Source organism: Polistes fuscatus, unplaced genomic scaffold (genome assembly GCF_010416935.1).
Source record: "Polistes fuscatus isolate 324 unplaced genomic scaffold, CU_Pfus_HIC Scaffold2, whole genome shotgun sequence".
In the NCBI taxonomy this organism is placed as follows: domain Eukaryota; kingdom Metazoa; phylum Arthropoda; class Insecta; order Hymenoptera; family Vespidae; genus Polistes; species Polistes fuscatus.
The window spans coordinates 16821800-16845960 of record NW_025113096.1 but is presented as its reverse complement, the minus strand read 5'-3'; the positions used below and the strand labels follow the sequence as shown (position 1 = coordinate 16845960).

At 33.1% G+C, this 24161-nt stretch overlaps 1 protein-coding gene across 5 annotated transcripts in view; it reads right to left on the bottom strand.

Moving 5' to 3' along the window:
• Positions 1 to 24161, bottom strand: part of LOC122516087 (carbonic anhydrase-related protein 10) — a 232683-nt gene that overhangs the window by 14733 nt on the left and 193789 nt on the right. For all 5 annotated transcript variants that reach the window (XM_043633650.1, XM_043633649.1, XM_043633651.1 and 2 more), the window contains 2 exons: positions 17263 to 17358; positions 9656 to 9722 (listed from right to left, as the gene is read on the bottom strand). In XM_043633650.1, the coding sequence (XP_043489585.1) occupies positions 9656 to 9722; positions 17263 to 17358 (163 nt within the window). The remainder of the gene's footprint in view (positions 1 to 9655; positions 9723 to 17262; positions 17359 to 24161) is intronic.

Sequence of the window (24161 nt, the reverse complement as noted above, 5' to 3'; positions counted from 1 at the left end):
CGAATTACATTATGTTTTCCCATCTCTCGAAGAATAATATTTTTTTATTATATTATATATGTATATATTATAAATTCAGTAAAGTTTGGAAACAGTATCATTAACAAAAGTAACCAAAATAGAAATGGTTTTGTTTTTGGAGGAATAACAACCGCAAATGTTTTGCATGAGAAACTTGCAAATAATATTTGTTCGAATTTCGGCGTTTAGCTGACGGGTAGGTGTACGTTGGCAGCGAAGTAGTAGATAAAGAGGAGGAGGTGGAGAAGGTTGGGAGGAACAAGGGGGGATGGGTGGAAGAGAAAGAGGAAGAGAGAGAAGTCGGGTCTGGGAAAACGGAAACGACCGGGGCTTTCTAGAGTGTGGGGAAAGGGAATGAGAGGAGCAGGTGGTGGGACAAGGTGGAAAGACTGGGTTAAGGGGGTTAAGGGGGGGAGAGAGAGAGAGAGTTGGTACTAGCTATAAAATACAATTTCTGGGGTGTCGGTTTAATACCACGCATACCATGCGAATATTTCATCTATTATCTACATTTCGTTGGTACGTAGGCATTCGCTTAGATCGTCGTCCTCTGCCGTTCATCGTCTAACGGATGTTGAAAATATCTCTTCGAGTTCGAGCTAATCGATCGTTTTTATTTTTTCATTTTTATATCCTTCTTTCTTTTTTCTTTTTTTTTTTTTTTGAACGTTTCGTTTCAATCGCAATACAGGAAAAAAAAAGGATTTATTAACGAACGCATTTATTTATGGTCGAATATTTATCTTCGGGTCAGTATTTTAAATGGGTATTCGGTATTTATAATAAAACATGAGTTTAAAACGATCATAGCGAGTATAACGAATGTTACTTCAGATTGACACTTTGTTATTTTTTTTATTGAAATAAATATTCACACGTGAAATACGTGACAACGAGTTTTCGTTTCGACGAATATTTGACGTTTAAAGAAATATTTATTTTCATACTTTTTTTCTATTGCATTACTGTTTTAGTTCGGTGGAATTGAACAGTCAAATGAGATACGGATTATTTTTTTCTTTTTTTTTTGACGATAACAAAAGAGAAAAACCTACATCGTGATGGTTTCGAAACGATCGTTGTAATTAATAAAACTACTCGGTGAGTCCAATAAATTTCGATATCTTTTAATATCGATAAACTAATATAATCTCGATTTATTTTTTTAATTCACTTCTACTAACTGAAATCAAAAGCGAAGAAAAAAAAACAAGTAAATAAATAAATAATATAAAATTTTGTTATACCTTGCGGTTCGATTTTGATGTGTTTATTAAATTAAATAGTATGCCGTATTTTTTTTTTGTAACCTAAAATCAACCCTTTTCCTTTATATAAATAAACCCCACACGATGCATGCGTGCAATCAAAAGAGTCTAACAAATAATTAAATATTTCTTATATACTTGTTTATAATTTATTTTTTTATTTTTTTTATTTACGTAGGACGAATATACGAAAGAACGTATAATTCAGTGAGAAAAAAGGGGTTAAAGGGAAGGGGGCATAGGGGGTTGGTAGAAGGACAAAAAATCTCGTTTAGAGTTGTACTTTGTACGGTGCCGTATTTTGTCGGGTTCCAAGTGTATGTAAAGCAGCACACGCGCGCATACTTGAGAGAGAAATTATAGGCCACGCCTTTCAGGCTCTTTTTTTCTCTCCTTGGAAGTACTTAGGTACTTTCGCGAGAAAGGAGAAGAATCCCTTACGAAACCCTTAGGTTTACCTTCATGCAAAATTTCCCTAACCTTAAATGAACAAAAACTTAACGTCTTCCTGTCCGTTTTGATAAAATTGTACCATCCGTGCTTTTTACTTTTTCTCTGTTTTCTTTCCGCACGCACACGCTCGCACACACATGCGTGAACGTATTTTGTCCTAAAAAAAAAAGAAAAACAAAATATAAGCACGGACGTTTTCACCCCTTCGTATAACAGTTTTTTCCAAATGGAACGGATTTGACGGATGAAAAGGGGACCCTGGAGATGGATTGTGCGGAAAATTTAGGATACAACTACCGACAACTAAATTAGGATATATATATATATATATATTTTTTTTTTTCTTTTTTTTTCTTTTTTTCTTTTTTCCAATGTTTCGCGAATCCTTGGAATCTTTTTCCTCTCTTGCTTTCGTACGATAAGATTTAGAATATTGAAATAAAATCTTATGTGTGTATCTATGTTTTTTTTATTATAATAATAAAAATGACAAATAAAACAAGCGTAAATTTATTTCACGAAACAGAATAGAACAAATTTTAATCTTCATGACGAGTAAACACGTTCGTATAAAAAAAAAAAGGAAAGAAATAAAAAAACGTAAAAAGATAACGACGAAAAAGAGAAAAAGAACAAAAAAAATAAAAAAATAGAAGAAATGCTAGTACTTCATACGGAACGTATCGAAAAAAGACAAAAAAATGGTTCGTTGACGTTCGTACATTTGTTGTATTTGTACGTGTCAACGCGTATGCATGCACACACGCCTACTCGAGTGTATTCATATATATATGTGTGTGTGTGTGTGTGTACAATACGGAGATAGATATTCAGGTATATATGAGAAATAGAGACGCGTGAGTATAAAATTGGCTTATTAGTGTGTGAGTGGGAACCAGTATAAAGGGGAGGAAGGTGGATAGGAGGGGGAGGGGGCAGGGGGAGTTGGGGGGCAGAAACTGCTCCCGATCTGTCTAGCTCGGAATTCCAGGCATCCCGTCAGTGCTCGGTACAATCATAATGCTCGAAAGCATGGCACGTTGCATTCAACTGTACTTGACAGCTCCTCTTGTTCTTTACGTAGTAAACGTGAGTAAAAGCGAGAGAGAAAAAGAAAGAGAGAGAGAGAGAGGGAGACCAACGCATCCCCTCCACTAAATTCCTCATCGTAATAATTAATGACAAATAGGCTTCCTGGAATTTGAAATAATTTGTAACTTGGTTTCTATGTTTATAGCAGGTATCAAAAGAAATAGAAGGGAAGAAGATTTTGTGGTAGCTTTTACACGTTTGTTGCGAATATAATTTAACCGAAATATGTGTATAATGGGGGGGAGGAGTGTATGTGTGTGTATGTGTGTGTGTATGAAGGGTGAATATGTGTACGTGTGAAAAATAGATGACAACTACTAGGAAGGATGAATCGTTGCTCGTTAAAACGCGTTAAGTGGATAAACAAAAAGATTCGACGATAACGTACGCTCGAAATACTAGGGATATTCGTATACATATTCCTATATACTCTATTTTCTATATATATATATTTATATATATATAGAACATAGATTCCCATTTTATTGTGACTTTCGAACGAGCATGGATAAACCTTGCCGAGCGTGTACACGTTTAAAATAAAAGAACGAAGAGATTTTGCATAGTAGAAACAACGCCTGCTGCTGTTGCTAGTCCTCCTGCTGTTGGTGTTGCTGTTGCTGATGGTGGTACATATTGGTGTTACTGTGTATCCCCCAAAATCCCGTGCGTTCGTTCGTTCGTTCGTTCATTCGTGCGAAAATCGAAACCAAGCTCATAAATTCATTGGGGACTCATTTGGAGTCAATGAATCCAACGATAGTACTATATCGAGATAATGCAAGACCATCCTGTCGAATATATATATGGTATATATATCTATATATATACGCACACATACACACACACTCTAAATAAATTCTAATATCGTTCGTCCGTTTTGAAAGCAATAGGTGCCGAGTAATACTCACATTCAGAATAGCTACTACAGTTGCGATTCAACTGGGTACACACACATTTCTCATACTCGGTTTAAAGTTAGTTTAGACCAAAGCGAGAAAAGATCCCCCGCACGTTCGTAAACTAACGAATGAGAGTTTAAGTTAGTTCGAGTTGACGAAATTCCTCTTGTCTCACTTTACCTCTCTCTGTCTCTTTCTCTCTCTCTCTCTTTCTTTCTCTGTCTGTCTGTCTGTCTCTGTTTTGCTATTGGACGATCAAATTTAACACTTTAACGTTTCGTCGGGTGAGATTTGTTAACGAATGACCATCCGATGAATATTAGCTAAAAACACTTGAAGCATCAAATGGACTCTAATATTTGAATTTATTCCGATGTGCAGGATTTCAATTGAATGTTTTCTGGTGAATAAAAATATTCAACAGTGTTTGGTTTTCTTTTATCGTATAATAATAACGAGAATGGTAAAAAGCTTTTGTTTTTTTTTTTTTTAGAAATAAATCAGAATACAAATGTAAATAATTTGGTATTTAACGATAAAGGATGAAATAGTTCTCCTCGATCGAGTTTTACATTTACAAAATAACATTACATTCTTTCTGTCAATTTATTGCAGGAAGAAAAATATTCTATCGAAATACAAATCAGAAATATTCCACTGATTTTCCGATACGTTGTCATTTAGTATATTCTTTTTTTTTTTGTTGGTAATAATTTACAATACTTTAATCGAACTCGTTGAAAATTGATTCACGTTTGTAATGAAATATCATTAATTAATTGTAAAATAAGATTTTACGAACATAAATGGTAAATACTATTAGTCATAGACGAGTAAATATATCGATCAACAAAATGTTTCATACTTTTCCAAAACTTATGTTATAATTTCCGAGCATATCTGTTTGCCAGTAGATGCAATAGTAGGTTGACGATATATGTACTACAATAGAATACTTAGATTCCTGCCGTTTCCCCAACCTCCTATAACCCTACTGTTTTCCATTGTCTTATGAGTTATGTGGCCCGGTCTAGGTGTCAACATGGTATTGATTACAATGCACCCATACATGTTCCACCATCTTGCGCTTGGATTTATGTACACGTGGATTTCTAAACATACTCGACAACCGTCATATCTCATCCATTTATTTTATAATTATTCGAAATATTGATAGATCATCAAAAGAGAAAGAGAGAGAGAGAGAGAGAGAGAGAAAATCAATTTGTTTTCATTTATAAATTACAAATAATATTCAGGATTAAATGTACCGGTAATTAAACGTAAAAGAAATAGCAGTATTTAAGGTGATTATTCAATTTAGTTTAAAATCGTGTTTCAACGAACGAAACATTCTCGAGTTTTTTCAAGTTATTCAACATAGAAAATTTGTTGTAATTTTATTATAGCCCAGAACATGAACGGAAATCCGTAACACATAGTGTATTAGTATTAAATCAATCAAGACCGTTTTGACGTGGGACATTGTGAATGAATAATCCGATTGTCAAACCATTGTGTATACGCTATACTAAATACAAACTTTTTTTGGAAATCGGTAAACCATAAATTTACGGAAAAATCCTAAGAGGTAATAAATAAAACAAATAAACGTATCGAGTTGTGCTGATACGAATTTTTCGATCATTTCTATATCAGGAATTAAGCTTCTATCGCATTAATCCGCAAACATACGAATATGCTGCTGTAAATACCTTCCTGTATTCCTTTGTCGCATCACCTAACATACATATATATACACACACACACACAGTATGTAGTTCTCAAATCTTCGTTTAAATATTCAACAATATCATTTATGTATATCCTAACCAAAAAACATCGACTCTATTCTATGACAAACTATGGGGGTTGCTTATTAGCTATTGTTTAATCTAGGTATTTTAATAATCTCAATCCACATTTCGTTACCTTTTGGGAAGGTATTAAAGCAATCTCCAAGGTAACGATTAGCATATATACGCGATAACAATAATATAATAACCACAGCAAACAGTCACATTAATATTAAGCAAGTGTAATTTCAAACAAACCGACAAAGTAAGTTATAATTTGCAAGTATCGCAATTGTTACCCAAAGAAAGAGATTTCACTGAATCAGCAGATAATTGTAACAAGAGATTTCATGCAACTCCTACCGATCCAATTTCATTGTAAACGTGTTACATCAATAAACCTCGTTGTTATTAATAGGGAATGAGAAATCGTAACATTACATCACCTAATCTCATCAATCATTGATTCCATAAGCTAACGGTATCAGGGATGTATAAGGGACCAATCACAGGCAACGGTTGTGCATCAAAATATAATATTATTAACATACAATAAATAAATAATATAATAAATAAAATAGAAAATATATATATCATATAAAATTCATTTGTTTTTTAATATTTTGAAACATAATCCATTGCCCATAATTACCGGCACAAATATTGGTACAATCTTTTCACAAAAATATTGATCATCCCTTTAAAATACTGTTTTCTAATAACGAACATCGTACAAAAATCAAAATATACAAGAAGTTAGATAAAAAGAAGAGACGAATAACAAAATGGTATACTGTTTCAATATCAATTAATTCAATCTGAACGATTTTTTAACTCCTCCTTACATTCATCTCCTCTTTATCATAATCATCGTAATAATAATCATCTCATTTTTTCTCGGAAAAAAAAAAGGAAAAAAAAGAAAAAAAAAGAAAAGAAGAAAAAAAAGCTCGATCATTAAAACGAATTTCTTTTTCCATTTAATTCGCAAGTCTTTCGGGGCTTTAAGTTGAAGCGAAGAAAAAAAATAATTAAAAAGAGAACTCGAGAAGAGATTTAAGAAAAAAAGAAAAAAAAAAGAAAAAAGATAAAAAAAATTGAATGAATGAAAGAAAGAAAGAAAGGAAGAAATAAGCGAGAAGGCATCGAAAGGAATAGCATCTTGGACACGCGGACTCCGCCTCGAGAACGAAGGACAAAAGGAAGTACGGTAAAAGAGGAATCGGAGGAACCGGAGGGTGTTATCGAGTCACGTGACAAGATAGACTCACCCCTTGCACATAAAGTCGCGCACGCGCTGCCACGAATACACACATACACACACACACATATATATATATATATGTATTGTGGCGAAGTGACTCGTTACCTTAAGAGAGTCATTTTCCTACTCTTCGCTTTCACCCTCGACTTCCCCCACCTCCCACTCTTTCACTCACTTTCTTTCTCTCTTTATCGTCCACACTTTTACCCTTTTCCTTTTTTTCTCTACTCTTTACCTCTTGTCTTCTTCATCTCTCTCCATCTCTCTCTCTCTCTCTCTAAAGTCTCGACTTTTCACTCTCTCAATTCTGTCGTGGAAAAGTGAGAAAGCTACTATTTTTCTTTAACTACCTCCCACCTACCCTCTCTCTCTCTCTCTCTTTCTTTTAATCTTTTTTTTTTATATGTACGAATATTTAATATAGAAATAATACTCACTTTCTCCCTTTCTTTTGCTACACATTTTTTCTCACTCTCTCTCTCTCTCTCTTTCTTTTAATCTTTTTTTTTATATGTACGAATATTTAATATAGAAATAATACTCACTTTCTCCCTTTCTTTTGCTACACATTCTTTTTCTCTCTCTCTCTCTCTCTCTCTATTTTTATTTCTATCGTTCTTTCTTCTTCTCTGACTCTTTCTTTCTCTCTCTCTCTCTCTCTTTCCTTTTTTTTACATATATTACATGTATATTAAATATGGAAAAAAGTAGAATATATATCTACATATATATATATATATACGTAGATGTATTTTTTTTTCTTCTTTTGTGAGGCAACATTATATTTATTATCCAAAGTTATCCCACCTAAGACCTCATCCAGCATCGCTCAAGTTCTTTTCCAAGTGTTATTTGGTGCGTGAAGCGCGTATTATTTCTGACGGTGCGGTGTGCTGTTCATTTACACTTTCTACTATCCAACATCAGAAAGAGAGTATGAGAGAGAGAGACAGAGGGAGAGAATACTATAACGAGGGCATACCTACTACCACCAGTGTATTACTATGTTATACATCATAGTCCTTCTTGTTTCATACCACCTTAAAGTCCTATTACGTTCATAGTCCTTCGTTTGATGTTTAATAGGACACGAATTTGTGTCAGTTTATCTAGGTCCTCTCTCAACGCTTTTTTTCTTATATTATCTCTCATAACTCGTCGGTAGTTATGTATTTTGTTCATTCTTCATTATATATATATATAATTTCTTGTAATATTAATAACTTTATTTTTGAAATACTAATGTATAATATTTAATTACTCTATGGTAGAATAAAAGGATTGCTGAATTGTATAAGCCTATTCGAAGACATTGTGTGATTACTCAGTGTTTATATCATAATAATGTTTCAATTAAATAATCATTGATACTTCGAGGTTTGATATATTCTCTAGTAAAATATTAATAAAATTGAATTTAGATTTATTTAGTTAAAGTAATATTTTTCTATTTTTATTTCTAATAATTTGTCGATAAACTATTCTTTCAATTTGGATTGATTTTCGTTTTATACGTTTAATATTTTATTGTTATAACGTGAATGTAAAATACATGTATAATTCGCTATTTCATATCATATAAGTTCTAGCATATACTACATTATACTGATTAAAATTAATCTCCTTTATATGGTCATGATAAATGTTAATTCACTCCTGAAATGTTAAATGTTATAAATAGATGGAGACATGTGTATGTTGGTTCCAAGTGTTTGCCGACAGTATCGATAAGAAGTAGGAGTAGAAAATAGAATACCAAATGTTTCCACGATCGTAGAAACGATCAAAGTTCATTCTAAAGATAAATCTAATTGATTATTCACGTTTCTTGAATTTTATGATACTTTTGGGGTACTTTAGAATCGATCGATAATAATATAATAATAATTATTATTATTATTTTATATTATTTACGATGGGTATAGTATTTTGTGATAATATGTTCTATTTCTTTTTTTTTTTGTTTTATGTTTTGTTCTCTTTTGTTTTTTTTTTATTCGACGATTCCGAAGTGTTTCACTAATTTGAAAGCTCTTCTCTTTCTCACCGAGTACAAAAGTCGATCGCTTTTTTTTATTTCTCTCGTTTTCTTCTTCTTTTCTTTTTTTTTTTTTCGTCGAGGCTATCCAGGATTCAAAGAAAAGGTCTTTTCGAGACGAACTTTCGCGTTCTTCACCTTCCCTTTTGTGCATTTTTCATCTCGCTTTACAATTTCTCCAGCGAATAAATTTCCCGTGTAAAGTACTTGCGTACAATGACATTCTCGCTCTCTTTCTCTCTTTTGAATCTGACTTTAATCGAATCCGATTAAATTTTATTCCATTTAACCTCGATAATGATAACGATTATTAATTGGTCCAAGTTATGTAGAAAGCTATCAAACTCTCCAATGATCTCTAATTGAGGAAATTTTGTTCCAACATTATAATTATTACTTTCTTTCTTTTTCTCAAAAGAAAAAATCATATTTGTTGCGTTTATGTTCTTTCCATATTTTTTTTTCTTTTTTTTAATATTGTCATACAATACTTTTAAAATAAACTTTTTAATAATTAGTGGGGTACAAAATAATTATTATACAAATAAATGATAAATGATAAAACGAAAATAGAAATTTAAAAGTTGTTGCTTGGTTCGATCATTTTTTGCAAAAATAAAAATCAAAATTAAAATTACGAAATTTAATAGTATTTTTAAATAATTTTTTTTTTAGATTAATCGATTTCTGCATAATTTAGCTTAATTGAAAAGTATCCAAATTAAATTTTTTTGGAAAAACAAAATGAAAATTTCATTGTAAAATTCATTGTATAATTAAGTGAAATATTTTGATTTAATAAACATATTATTGATACTTACCCCTATGAAGAACTTTGCTGAATACGCTCGTGATAATTCGTAATTCCGGATTCAAGGTTTCACCTAACTGTAACAGTAAACAAGTTTCTCTTTCTATTATTTTCATTCTTAATGTTTTATCTTCTCTTATTGTTAGATATATAGCTAGATATATATAGATAACTTTAGGGAAAGAAAAGGGGGCAAAGTAAAGAGGAAGATCGTTTGGAAAGTTTCATCGTAGGATACCATTAAAAGGGTATCCGTAAAAGCTATCCAAAACAAACCTCAAGTCGGAAGTGACGATAAATAAGAAGATTTATGTCTTTTACGAATCGTTTCGTGATAAAACACAAAAAAAAAATTATACTCAACTTTGCTGGATCGTAGGAAAAGAAAAAGTTTGTTTTTTTTCTTTTACTCATCCGAAGCATTAATTAGTCGAATATAGACCATTAAAAAGTCTTATAAAATTTTACGTTCATTTGTAAACGATGGGACGAATTAATGAACGTTTAAAAGATCTCGTCGAAAAATTTTAATTGATGGTAATATTTGGCAAAAAGTGTATGCAACGTAATTTTTAATGCTCATGACTGTTATATAGAAAAGATGAAGAAAAATGTTTAATAACAAAATTTTGATCGAATAGAAGATTCATCCATTTTAAAAAAATATCAAATAAATAAATTTGTTCTCGCGAGATTCTTAAACGTTTAGCAAAAATATTTATGGAACGCATTTTTACGTATTTTTATGGTTTGAGAGGAAAGAGAAAAGAAAAATTGTAGGAAAAAATGTATTGTTTAGAAACAAAAATTTTCGATCGTACAGACGATTCACGTTGTTAAAGAACAATTATTGGAATGGGGGAGAAAAAGCAACGAGAGTGATCCATTGGAAATAGTTTTCTCCATTTCGATTCAGTTAAATCGTCAAACTATTCAAAACAATTGAATTTGGTACGAATCGTGTCGAAACTATTTTCTATTCTACGTGAACACGTATACACATATGTATGTTCTATAGAATAATACAAACGATTAATCGAAATTTGTTGAAAAATCCTTACGAATTTGTATAATTCTCTATTTTATTTCAATCCCCGCTTCGATTGAAATATTTTCTTTTTCTTTTTTTCTTTAACCTGGAAAATCATTTTAAATTCGCTTATACAATTATGGCAGATTTAAAAGATTAAAAATATAAACAAAAGTAAAAGAAAAATGAAACCAAATCACGTTAGACATTAGGAGTTAGACGATGATCTTGAAAACGACAATTTTATTTACATTCCTTTTCTTTTCCCCCTATTTTCTTTTCTTTTCTTATTTCCATTTACAAGTCATCTCGTTTTTGCGTCTGATGTGAGGGAGTTGCTTTGAAATTCCAACGGCGTTCAACGCGTGCCAGGCTGCACGTTCTCGTAATATAGTCGTTTATCTTTTCGGAAAATTTACAGAAAGGAGTTGGAGAAGAAGAAGGAGAAAGAAGAGAGAGAGAGAGAGAGAGAGAGAAGGAAAAACGGCAAGCAAGTAGTCTCTCTTGGCACAACTGCAAAGTTTTCCTTTCTACACGCGACATCGTTCTTTCTCTTTCTCTCACTCACACACACACACACACGCACGCTCATTTACTCATACTAATATGCATACACGAGGTAGCGCACTTTTATGCGTGTCAGCATAAATCCGTTGGCTAGGGCTTGCGCTTATTCTCACGATTAAACTTGTAGTAACTTATGATTCTCATATTTCTATTCGTTTAACATAAACATTGTCCGTAATTATATAATTCATTTCGTAGTTACAAATTGCGTCGTAACAATTCATTATTATATTATTTTTTAGCATTGTTTTCACTCGATCAAGAGACAGTTTTGAGAAATCATTGAAAATCATTGAAATATTTGATTTCAAATCGATCAATCGAAATTGTAATATACTTCTACGTCGACGAATGATTTAATAAAAAAAAAAATAAAAAATAAAAAGAACATAATAGCCGGGTAAATTAAGATTGCGTATAAAAACTATCCGCAACAAATTGTATTATAATTAACCTCGCGCAAAAGAGAGAGAGAGAGAGAGACTTGGGTAAAGAAAAAGTGTCGCGTAAATTGAGAAAAACTCGAGTACATTTCATTTGTATTTATTATTAATTTAATACAATTTATTTGTTGAATTATTTTTGTTCCACTTTCAAGACGAGAAGTGGTTATAATTCATTGCAAACGAGATCGAATAGATTTTTCTATTATTTTATTCTGTGCCTTTCTCTCGTTAAGGGAGAGTAACATTAACGTTGGATCTTATCGGCCGATATTAATGCGTTTTCCAGAATATTCAAGAAGAACCAGAAGAAGAAGGGGAGAGAGAGAGAGAGAAGGGGTGGGGAAAGAATGAGATAGATAGAGATTATTTCTCAGTGAAATTATCATAATGAAAAATATCTAACGGCCAGCAGGAAATGAAGACGACGCTAATTCCATCATCTTAACCTACAGTTTAATTCAGGCTGCTTCTGGGAGCCTACCCTGATTATGAATTAAGAGGGTTAATTGCAACGGTGGTGGTCGTACCTAAAGCAAGCAAGCAAGCAAGCAAGCAAGTAAGCAAGCAAGCAAGCAAGCAAGGGTTCATACAGAAGCAACCTTATATAATATATAATCTACATAATATGTATATATATATATATATATATTTCCACCTCTACATCTTTCCCCTTCTCCTTCATCGTAATTGTAGAGAAAGGGAATAGGTATAGGTAATCTCTATGGTTGCTATATTTTAGCAATCTAGCGTGAAAAATATTAACTTCCTCTTTCTCTGATGCTTCATCCTATTCCCTAATTAAATCCTTTCGTTTTAATTATTCCCAGCTACGTGATATTACGTAGACATATATAGGAAAACTCATCGGATAGTAACCAACTGCAACAACGATTTAACGATGAATGAACTTTGCGATGGTTTGAGAAAGTTCGGAGGTAAAAATTTGGTCTAAAAAAATAAAAAAAGGAAAGAAAGAAAGTGTAAAAAGAGAGAGAGACAAAAAAACTGTTGTATCGGAAACAAAACATTTAATTAAAAAACAGAGAGAAAGATAGATGACTGCTGGTATATTTAAACTAACCTGTATATGTACATTTAGTTTTTGCACGGTGACCGGAACAGAAAAAAAAAGAAAAGAAAATACAAGAGAAGAAGAAGAAGAGAGAGAAAAAAAATGAAGTCTCGGCGGAATGCAAGTAAGTATATGAATACACATACGCGTAGGGAAAAAAGGTTGGCTCGTTGGTGAACAGGTGAAAATATTTTTCTCTTTCTAGGTAACCCTCTCTCTTACTGTACCCTCACCTTTCCATTGTATATAATAGGTAGGAAAAAAGTTTGGTGCTGCGAACAGGTGAAAATATATATATATAATGTTTTTTGTTCTCTTTCTAGGTACCAATTCAGCTTACCACCCTTACGTATATATATATATAGGTAGGAAAAAAGTTTGCTGTTGCGAACAGGTGAAAATATTTTTCTCTTTCTCTTTTCCCTTTCTAGATATCCACACTCGCTAAACACCCTTGTGCATTCACACAAAACTATACATATACATACGTACACGTACACAAAGGTTTGGCCACGGAAGAAGGAACGGCGTTTTCATCGTAGCCTGCTCGTTTATATCTCAACCCCTCCGGCGCTCCAGGGTATAATCCGTTTGAATTACAGTCGTCAACCTTAACCCCCCACTCCTCCCTTCCACCCTTCTCTCTCCTCACCCTTTTTCTCTCTTACTCTTTGACTCAGTCATTCTCGCGTGCGCGCGCGACCTGTGTACCCTTTCAACGCACCACCTTACGATATCAACTCCCGGTTAAAAAGAGGAAGCCGAGGAGAGAGAGAAAGAGAGAGAGACGGAGAGAGAAAGAGATGGAGTGAACGGTTGGAGGATCGTTCGGGGGTTGGACAACGACAGGGAAAGAGATCGAGTACTTTCCGCCACTAACTTTCCTATCTGATTCTTCGAGTTCTGAATGTGGAGAAAAATCTTAAACCGTCATTCTAGCCATGGATCGCTAACTCCATTGTCCTTTTCATTACGGCGTAACTCTGATAACTTCTATTATAGTTACCCCCCCCCTTCTCCCCGCTCCCCGCTCCTCCCCCTTTCTCTCATATCTGTTTTCCATTTTTCCTCGATTTTCTCTATTACCGATTAGTATTCTAATCAGTATACCCTCTATCGTTCATTCGATTAATTAACACGCAACGGATATTATCTATTTCTTTTACTACTTCCGGACTAATCAGAAAATTGATACTGAAAAATTAACTTATTTTTATTTCCCTAACGATACGATAATATTCTATTATGCTGGTCTTTTTTTTCGGATTTCACCCATAGATCATTATTTTTAACGTTCATTCGATTAATTAACACGCAACGGATATTATTATATTCTTTTAAATAATTACGAATAATAAGAAATGATACTGAAAATGAACATGATTTTTATTTCCCAACGATACGATAAGATTTATGATGCTGGTCTTTTTTTTCGATTTCCCAATAGATCATTATTTTTTAACAATTAATTACTGTCAGACGTTATCATACAAAACGTATTGATATTTCTTAATAAATACCGATCATTAATTCGGTATACGTATAAAAATGTAAAAAGAATAAAAATAAAAGATAATAATAATAATAATAATAATAATAATAATAATAATAACAATAACAATAACAAGAATGGTAAAGTGTCCGATCAAATTTGATAACAAATGTTTTAAAGTTTACGCGTGAACGTAAACGCGCGTGTGCATGATTTATTCGTGGAACCCTCCTCCCCCTCCCTCTCCCTCGAAAATTCGTATCCTCGTAACGTACGTACGCAAAAGGTATTTAATATGACATGCGCGTGTTAATCTACTTGGCGTTTGTACTGATATTGACAGAGATTGCAATAGCGCGATACAGGTGATACTGGTAGCCGATATGGATCCGTACCACGGCTGCAACCGCCAGCACACACAACATACACACACACACACACACACACAAACACACACAGAGATGATCGAGAGAGAGAAACGTTTATATACGTGTATACTATGTATAGTGAATGAGATAGAGAGAAATAGATAGAGAGAGAGAGAGAGAGAAAGGGGGAGGGGAAAGGGGGTGGAAGGCAGACCAAGCGTCAATTTGCTGACGTTTACATCCGTTATATCAACATGCTTCTTGCTATTAATGAACCACTTGCCTTCTGTTTCTCATTCCTAGTAGATATTCGTGTTTCCACCGATTGATAATCGTTTATTTTCAATCCAAGCAGATGTCGGAATCACTTCTAACACGCGTTATGTTATACACCACTTCTATCTCTCTTTCTTTCCTTTTCTCTTCCGTTTCTTTTTTTAGAGTACCTATATTTTGAAAGGAGAAGTGAATGAACGAGAATGAGGAAGAAAAGGATAGAGAACTCGGACAGTAGCAAGGCGTTCATTAAGAGCCGTTTCGTGTAATCGATTCGAGCCGTTGCTTTCGAAAAGGGCACGAAGGAGCCGCACGCGAGAATAGTCGGAGAGAGAGAGAAAGGAGAGGAAAAGGGGGAGATTAGAGGAAGGGATAAAGAGGAAAAAAGAAGAACCTTCCCTCGGGGTACTCGAGGAACGACTGTCATCGTGAATACGAGAAAGAAAAGCTTTTTCCCTTACTTGTGGTCACAGGTCGTTCGATCTTCTACATTTCTCTCTTTCTCTCTCTCTCTCTGTCTCTCTTTCTTTCTTTGTGATCTTATTTTCAAACTTTTCTCTTTTATTTCCTTATTCTTTCTTATCTTGATCGTGTAAAGTAGTTCCTTTGTTATACGATTTTCGTTTAAATTTTAAAATGTAGAACAAAATATGATATTTGTATCGATTCTATAGATATTTTAGTTCATTCGTTTGCAAACTTTTATTCTACTTAAATGTAAAGAAAAATTTGATCGAAATTTGTATAGATTCTTTTTGGATATATTTTATTTCACTTTTTTAATTTTTTTTTTTTTTCTTTTTATGGGAAGAATTTGTCCTCATTTTTTTGCTGATTAGATTTTTAACAAATTTATTTGTTTTGTTTTGTTTAATTTGCTATTACTGTCAATTCGTATTTCTTATAAATTTTTTCTATCCACGAAATAAGTTCTCATTTTTTTTGTCTTTTGCTGATTTAAGTGTTTGCTAAATTTTGGATTTTACTATTTGAACTGCGTTATTGATTTGTATTTTTCAATTTTTTTTGTTCTGCTAAAAGAATTTGTTCTGCTTTTCTTTTTTTGGAAGGTCTAGCTGATAAACAATCTCGTGGTGATTGTCAAATCCTAGGATCGGTTCTGGTTGAATTACGGAATTCCCAATGGACCGATTCATCTTTCTCGGAAAGGAGCCGTTCCTGTGGCTCGAAGGACAATCCTTACGTGATACTTACTACCTTTTTCTCCCTCTTGGCAACTATACTTGTATAGGAAAACCTTCAATAAAAGATTTCGACTACCACTGATTTCAAGATTTATCGATTACAAAAAATAATCTCAGAATATTACAAAGATATTAATTTTCAATTAAAATAATTCCTTTTAATCCTTTGCTTTATAATCAAATTTAATCGATTTAAAAAAATCTTTGGGTTATTAAAATATCCATTGGTATAAATTTTAATCATAAAACTTGTCTCTTTCCATGCACTGACATTTTTCAAAATGAATTTTTTACCTTTCTATCAATTTGAATTATTACTTAAACCTTTTATTCGATTATTATTATCACACACGACCAGTCAAAATTAGTTAACCTCATTATAAAATAATAATATGAATACCCTCATATATTAAAAAACTGCTGTGTGTACTTATGTAAGCATGTAAGAAGTTATACTTTTTTGGCTTATCAAAACAAATATAACCTCAATAACCTCAAAAATAAATTTAAAAGAAACATCAAAAATAACTTCAATTATCCCGCGTGCCAATATAATACTCTACATTTGTCGAAAAGACGATAAAATGATAAAATAAAATGAAGATATTAAATACCATTGATAAAGGTTTAATTAATAAGAATAATCTAATTTATTTATTTACGAATTACTTTATGCCGTAAATTTGAAATCGCTTTGCCCGTGCATCGTAAATATCGACAGATTTCGTAGTGTCGATTTTTGTGTCGCTGTGCGCGCGCATCGTAAAAATTGACTCTCATCATTTTCCCCAAACGCGCCAAAAGAAGTATAACTTGAAAAAGAATAGTCTAAAAAAATCAATTGTTTGCTCGTAACATTAAGAATTAAACGTGTCATCCGTCAACAAAAATATTCCAAATGTTATAAGCATTTTAATATTAATGAAATAATGTTTTGACCGGTAATGTACGTACAGGCTGTAAAGGTAGATTAAATTATTCATTAATTTAGAATAACGTGTTCTTTCTTATTCAAAGACAACAAAGCATACATAATATTGTCCGACAAAGAAGAATAATAATATGCATAATATAAATGTAAAAGGAGGGAAAAAGAAGAGAGATAGAGAAAGAGAAAGAGAAAGAGAGAGAGAGAGAGAGAAGAAATGTTGGAAAGCTTACCTGAACCATTAGCGAAATTGCGACTAATCCTTGACTCTTGTGTTGTGCTTCGCTGATGTTGTGATAGAGCTCGGCGTTAAATCCGTACACCTGTATCTGAAATACGAGATCAAGAGAGGAAAATTACTTCCTTGTTTGATAACGAGTAATATCGGTAGGTTATTATAAATTTTCTATCGAGCTGTCCTCTCGAATTTCCTATTTCTCCAATCGAACAAAAGCTCGAATTCGACAGGACTCTGCATAAGCAACACGTTCTATACACCTTTGTGTTCTTTGTTTACAGCTTTGTTATCCAAACGAACGTTTACCTCCTATTTACAATACATATATATACACGATCAGCGAGCTTGGCTTAATAACATATAACGAGGATAATTGTCGACACTCGATTGCTAATCGAAATTGCTATTGTTCGTAGAAATAATCTTCACCGTTAGTGCCATTGCTGAAATCATTACTATTACGTTTCTGTTTATATTTGATCAGTATTTTTAACATTCTGTCGATTGAAGAGATTTTTAATTAACGATCCGTATGCAGGAATATTTTTGTTTGTTTGCGTGTATTATAAATAATCATTTTTTGTTTTGAATATATAAAAATCATGATTAGTGTCATATATTGATACTGAGTATATATAATAATATTTTATTATCGATAATTTTTATTTAAAATATTGATATATATATATGTCAGTTGCATCAGGATTACGTATTGATATAAGATATATTAATATTAATTTTTTATTAAAAATAATATAATATCAATTAAAAATATTAACAATATTTTAAAATAATTATTGTAATAAAGATAATTAATATTATCTACATATAAAAATACTTTATTATAAATACTGACAATTTACTTAAAATAATAACTCTGATTCAACTCTGACGCAACCCTTATCCAATAAGTAGTACTCTCTTTCTCTTTCTATTAAACTAATATTCAGTTTGTGCACTTAGAAAACAAAAATATTGTCGAGCTAAGGGAAAACTCTTAATGATCGTTAATGTACCAACGATTGTGTACGAGAATTTACAAGAGAGAGGATGGCGTGACAAGGGAAAATAAATTTAAAAGATAAGCAATGCGAATGAGAGAGTAAAAGAGAGAGAGAGAAAGAGAGAGAAAGACTGATAGAATAAGAAAAAGAAAGTTTAAATCTACTGTGTCTGATGGAAGTACGACTTTCTTTTCATTGCAGTAAGATGTTCCTTTAGGTATCTTTCTCTTTTCCTTTCGCTATCACTCTCTCCCTTTCTCTCTTTCTCTCTTTTCTTACTCTTTCTAGCTTTTCATCGTGTTGCCATCTCTGCTTTACCTTTTTAGTTTCTGCTCCTCTCAACATTGTTTGCTCCGAGACGAAATACAAACGCTTTAAGAGTATGAGAATCCATCCCTTCTTTTTTCTTTTTCTTTCTTTCTTTCTTTCTTTCTCTCTTTCACTCTTTTCCTCTTTTTTACTTTCTCCTTCTCTTTCTGTCTCCTGCGCGATTCTATTTACGCACATATGTATCATTTCATTTCAAAAGGATCAAAGTGAAATTCTAACGTCTCGAAGCTCTTTTCTTCTCTCTCGGTTTGTTCTTTCCTTTTTATTCTCTCGACGTTTTTAGCTATCATACGAGTGAGAGAGAGAGAGAGAGAGAGATAGAGAGAAAGAAAGAAAAAAAAGTGGAAGTTCTCGGGCTTTCAACATACGTCACCACGTATTACAATTTGTAATATAATTTTTATTAATTTTTTGTTTCAAGTCCTAAGTACACATATAGGACATTGTAAATTAATTAATGTCATTGCGTTCCCCATTTTAAAAATGGCTTATTGTTAAGAAATATTTACGCAAAATGAAGTTTCTTTTTTCCGAATCGTCATGACCAGCTGAAGATCTAGATTTTTTAAAAAGTACGATGTATATTCTAATGGACTACTACAAGTGTGCAGAGTTTAAAAGAAATCTGAACCTCTTGTAAATGGTCTTGCCCTTGTTAAAGAGAAAGAGAGAGAAGGGAGCAGGGAGAGAAGGGGGGTGATGCATAGACACGTCGTAGAAATATATTTAAAGAACATGCGGGTTGAACCAGCAACAAGAAACTTCATCGTTCACAAAGGGATGAAATATTTAACTCGTGACCCTTTCGCATTGTACTATATGGACCAACGGGAAGTGATCCCTTGTCCTTGAAGAAGGAAAAAAGGCAAAGGAAGGAAAATGAGAGAGAGAGAGAGAGAGGAAAATTCTTTACTCGTCGTTTTGTATTTTACAACCAATCGAGATCCTATTTAAATATCGACGAAATCGAAAGTTTCTTTACGAAGCTTGGAGAGGAATAAAAAACGAGAGAAAGGAAAAGGAAAAGGGAAGAAAAAAGAGAGATAGGAAAAGAAGGGAGAGAGAGAGAGAGAGAGAGAAATACGATATAAAGGGGTTTATAAAAGGAGTTCGAGTAAACTCGAGGTGTTCAACAAAGAGATATATCGAGTTTGAAGAAGGACTTCCCCTTTCAATGGATCTTCTTTTCCTACTAGGACCTCCTCCTACTTGGAAACATGAAAAACTCTGGATCTCGCGATACAGTTTACTATCTGATTATGTTAACGTGTCATTTCTAAGCACGCCTTAACATATACCATTCTATCTCCCACTAAACCCTCATCCAACACCCTCTATCACTCCCCTTTCAGAAATATATAATATATAAAAAATGATAGAGAAAGTAGATCAGAGGTCGTATGATGTGTATGCATTAAAAAGAGAGAAAATTAGAACCATGTGTAAGTATATGTGTGTGTGTGTGTGTGTATTTGGGTGAGAAAAAGAGAGGGAGAGAGAGAAGTAGAATAAAATTTCAATTGTGTGTAAGTGTGTGTGTGTGTGTGTGTGTAAGTGTGTGAGATAGAGAAAGAAAGAAAAAAAAATTTGAATCGTGTTCATGGTGCGGAGAAAGAAAGAGAATAAAATTCGAACTTTGTATGATTTAGAGAAAGAGAAAGAGAGAAAGGAAAATTTGAACTTTGTATGATATTAGAAAGTATATGTGTGAGAGAAAAAGAGAGAAAGAGAGAAAGTAGAAGTTTGTAGAACGTTAAGAAAAAAAAATTTGAATCGTGTTCATGGTGCAGAGAAAGAAAGAGAGAATAAAATTCGAACTTGTATGATATTAGAGAAAGAGAAAGAGAGAAAGGAAAATTTGAACTTTGTATGATATTAGAAAGTATATGTGTGAGAGAAAAAGAGAGAAAGAGAGAAAGTAGAAGTTTGTAGAACGTTCAGTGCAGATATCTATGTGAAATGCAGAGCAGGGTCTGAGAAATATCTAAGAAATGCGAAGTACCTTTTGAGTGTCCACTTCGTAAAGCATCGGAGGATGCTTCTTTCTTTCTTTCTTTCTCTTTTTATTTTTTTTTCTGTCTATCGCTCTCTCTCTCTCTCTCCTCTCTTTCTCTCTTTCTCTCCTTTTCTCTTCCTTTTTTTCCCTCGCGGCGACTCGTTTTCAGCACCGCGAGTGTCTTTCTCAAACTCCGGAGCTTCTCTCAAGGAGGTACATTTTCTTCTTCTTCTTCTTTTTCTTTTTCTTTTGAGTCTGAGTCTATAGTACTATTCGGTGGTTCTGCCAGTGTATGCCGACACCCGAGAATAAAAGAATAATCGCCGCTTCAAAAGGGCTTTTTAAGAGATCCGCAAGGCAGCAGCAGCAGCAGCAGAAGATCGCGTCAAAATATTTGGCAAGATTTCGAAGATATAACTTGGGGTGTTTAGATAATCGGTATTAACTTCAAATCGATTTCTCATTCGTATTTGTATTTTATTGTATATTTATTTTATTTTTACGACGCGCACCCGTGCATGAGGAATTTATTCCACATTTTTATTCTGTACGGTGGAATAATGCTAACTCTTCAGATGCGCATTTTTCCAATAAATTCTTTTCAACAATATGCTTATACAAAATAATATATCAATTTAAATAACATTTAATTTATTGTTTTATAAATTGACACGTAAATCTTTTGATTATACATTTGCGTTTGTTTTATGTATATTTTTTATTTTATTTGTGATTTGCGTGGAAAATTATGAGAATTGAATTCTATTTGATAGAATAATTCGAACCCATGATAATGCGTGAAATATTTTATCCCAAATTTACTTCAAAAATTCAAAAAATAATATATCATATAAAATAATATATACTTATTTTTTTTTTGTTATATTCCAAATCCAAAACTTTTCAAATGATTGTGAACAATATAATCGAATTTTATTCTTTTAATTAAATTATATCATTTCTACACAAATTTTAAATATAGTATATAATAAAATTATGTGCATTAGTATTATAGTATGGGGATTAAATTCAATGTAGATCGTATACATTAAAGAGATTTAATGTAAACCACAAGATTGCAAAGCTCGAAAGCTTTATTATTCTCACAATTTAACACAGTTACATATATATATATACATATATAGAAGCATAACGTAATTCTTTGTAGTATATCGAGGAAATGGTCCAGAATGGGCGTCAAGATTTCGCATGTCCATTGCTATGCTCTTGCCTGTGGCATGGTCTACGAGCACGCCATCACGATTTCCGGCACAATGCGCTATTCTACCGTGATAGATATATGACTGTAATCCTGCACATTCTCCTGTCTGCTGGCACCCAGAAGCGAGTATATTAACTCAGAGGCTCGTTCGTGATACGCACATTTTCGCGTCTTCTACGACAAACCTCTCTGTGCTAATTTCATCCTCTCTGCATTATTAGTTGTGTAAACACATGGTACACTGAAATGTGCTGTGCAGTCTTGGTAACCATTAACAATCAGCTTTTGGGGTAGATTTTCTTCTTAAAGGGTAAAAGACCAGCCAAGGTTAGGATCGTTAAGATAATTAATTACAACGAGTTAATTATCAAAATAATTTGTTTGTTTGTTAAATCGTTTGTTTGTTTGAATATAAGATCAGAAAAATTGTTTTCAGATAAAATTGAATGAGAGCAACTCGTATGGAAAACGATTACAATTTTAACAGATTAGTCAATAATAATTATTATTCTAAATTTAGCTGTATAAAACCTACGTTTATGGGGAAAAATATTATTTATAATGGCAACACTTTAGTTCCAAACGTTTTCCGATCCGAAAATCGAAAACATTTGTTTACATTGAGTACATTGTTTACATAATACCAAAATTATTGAAATATATAAAATAAATTTATTCAAAGAAGATGATAAGTGGTAGAAAAAAAGGAAAGGAAAGGGAAAAAAAGGGAAGGGAAAAGAAGAGAAGCAAATTGAATATCCGGTTTTAAAACAAGCGCTAAATGAAAAGGACTCTCTTAATTGGTGCATTTAGGAAGGTCGCTAATTGCTGATACCCTGAGCAACATTGAATTGGCTTGACACCTCGAGTATTCTCTCTCCTTTATAAAGGAAAGTAAGGAAAGGCTTTTCTGAGAAGTGAGCAAGAGAGAGAGAGAGAGAGAAAGGGAAAGAGTGTGCGAATCTAACACGCTCTGTAAGGGTCGTTCAACTATAAACGACCACTACAATTACGGAAAGCGTTGGTACGGGCTCTCGACTAGCTACGGCTTTGCCTACACTGATTAGGTGAATTTGCAGGCCACGACTTTAGATTGTGCTTGTTCTTTCTCCTTCCACTACTCTCCTACCTCTTATTCTTACTCTTAGCGCAATTAAAGTTGGTTTTAGAGAGAAATTGAAGAATGAAGTAGGGTAACAGTAAGAACAAACGTCATATCTTTCTTTCCTACGCTTCATTATCATCTCATTTTAGTTTCTTCTTCTTCTTCTTTTTCTTTTTCTTTTTAACTATTCCTTCAAGAATCCTTTATCAAACCTTCATTTTCTTCTTTCACTTTTTCCAGTTCATTCCTATCGAGTCGTCGAATTCCAAGATCGACTTGGACACGGAAAGAGGGGGTGGGTCAGGAGTGGAGTTGGTTGGGATATAGTTAGAGGGATTGTCAAGGACAATTAGTGTGTAAGATCAAGCGTGGCTATTAATTGATCAATCGTGTCTCCTCGATTTGCGTGTTCTCCTCGATACAATAATAATTGGCTTCAAATCCGTAGGGTTGTTTGATCGTTATCGAGTATATCACAGGAGGAAGGGAAGGTACTAGTACTGGCTTGGTCGAGTAACTCACGAATGTGGTATTCGTCAAGAGGATTCTCAGAACCTCGAACTCCCTCTAACGTAACTGTTTATCGAAAGACGGGATAATATAAGCGTGTATTCGAAGTTTGATTTTACTTACAAAACGATGAACCAAATCTCGACCCTAACTGTTGGTCGAAATGTTTTATTATATATGATGATAATTTGTCTCTATGTGTATATCTATGAATATACAATAAGTGTATGTTGAAAGACGTCATCCTAGATTGGCATTTGGTAAACATGGATTTAGCGAGAAAGACTCTAGAGGACGTACGTGTGTACGCAGAATGGGAACGGTCGATCAATTTAAACAAACATCCTCGGAAATTGGAAAACAGTTTACTGGCGGTGTTCCTATCGTGATATACGGGTCTTAAGAAAATATTATCTCACTTTAGAATAAGATCAATTACACGAGTTATATCATAATCTTTGTTCTTATGAATCGTCCGAAAGATCGATTCGATTTATTTGTCATTGTAAATTTCTCTTCTTTCTTTTTGAAGTTATACTTCTTTTGGCGCGTTTGGGAAAAATGATGAGAGTGAATTTTTACGATGCGCACGCACACAGCGACACAAAAATCGACACTACGAAATCTGTCGGTATTTACGATGCGCGGCAAAGCGATTTCAAATTTACGGCATGAAATCGTCTTTTTTCTCTTCTTCTTCCTCTTTCTTTTTTCTCAAGCGGGTCAC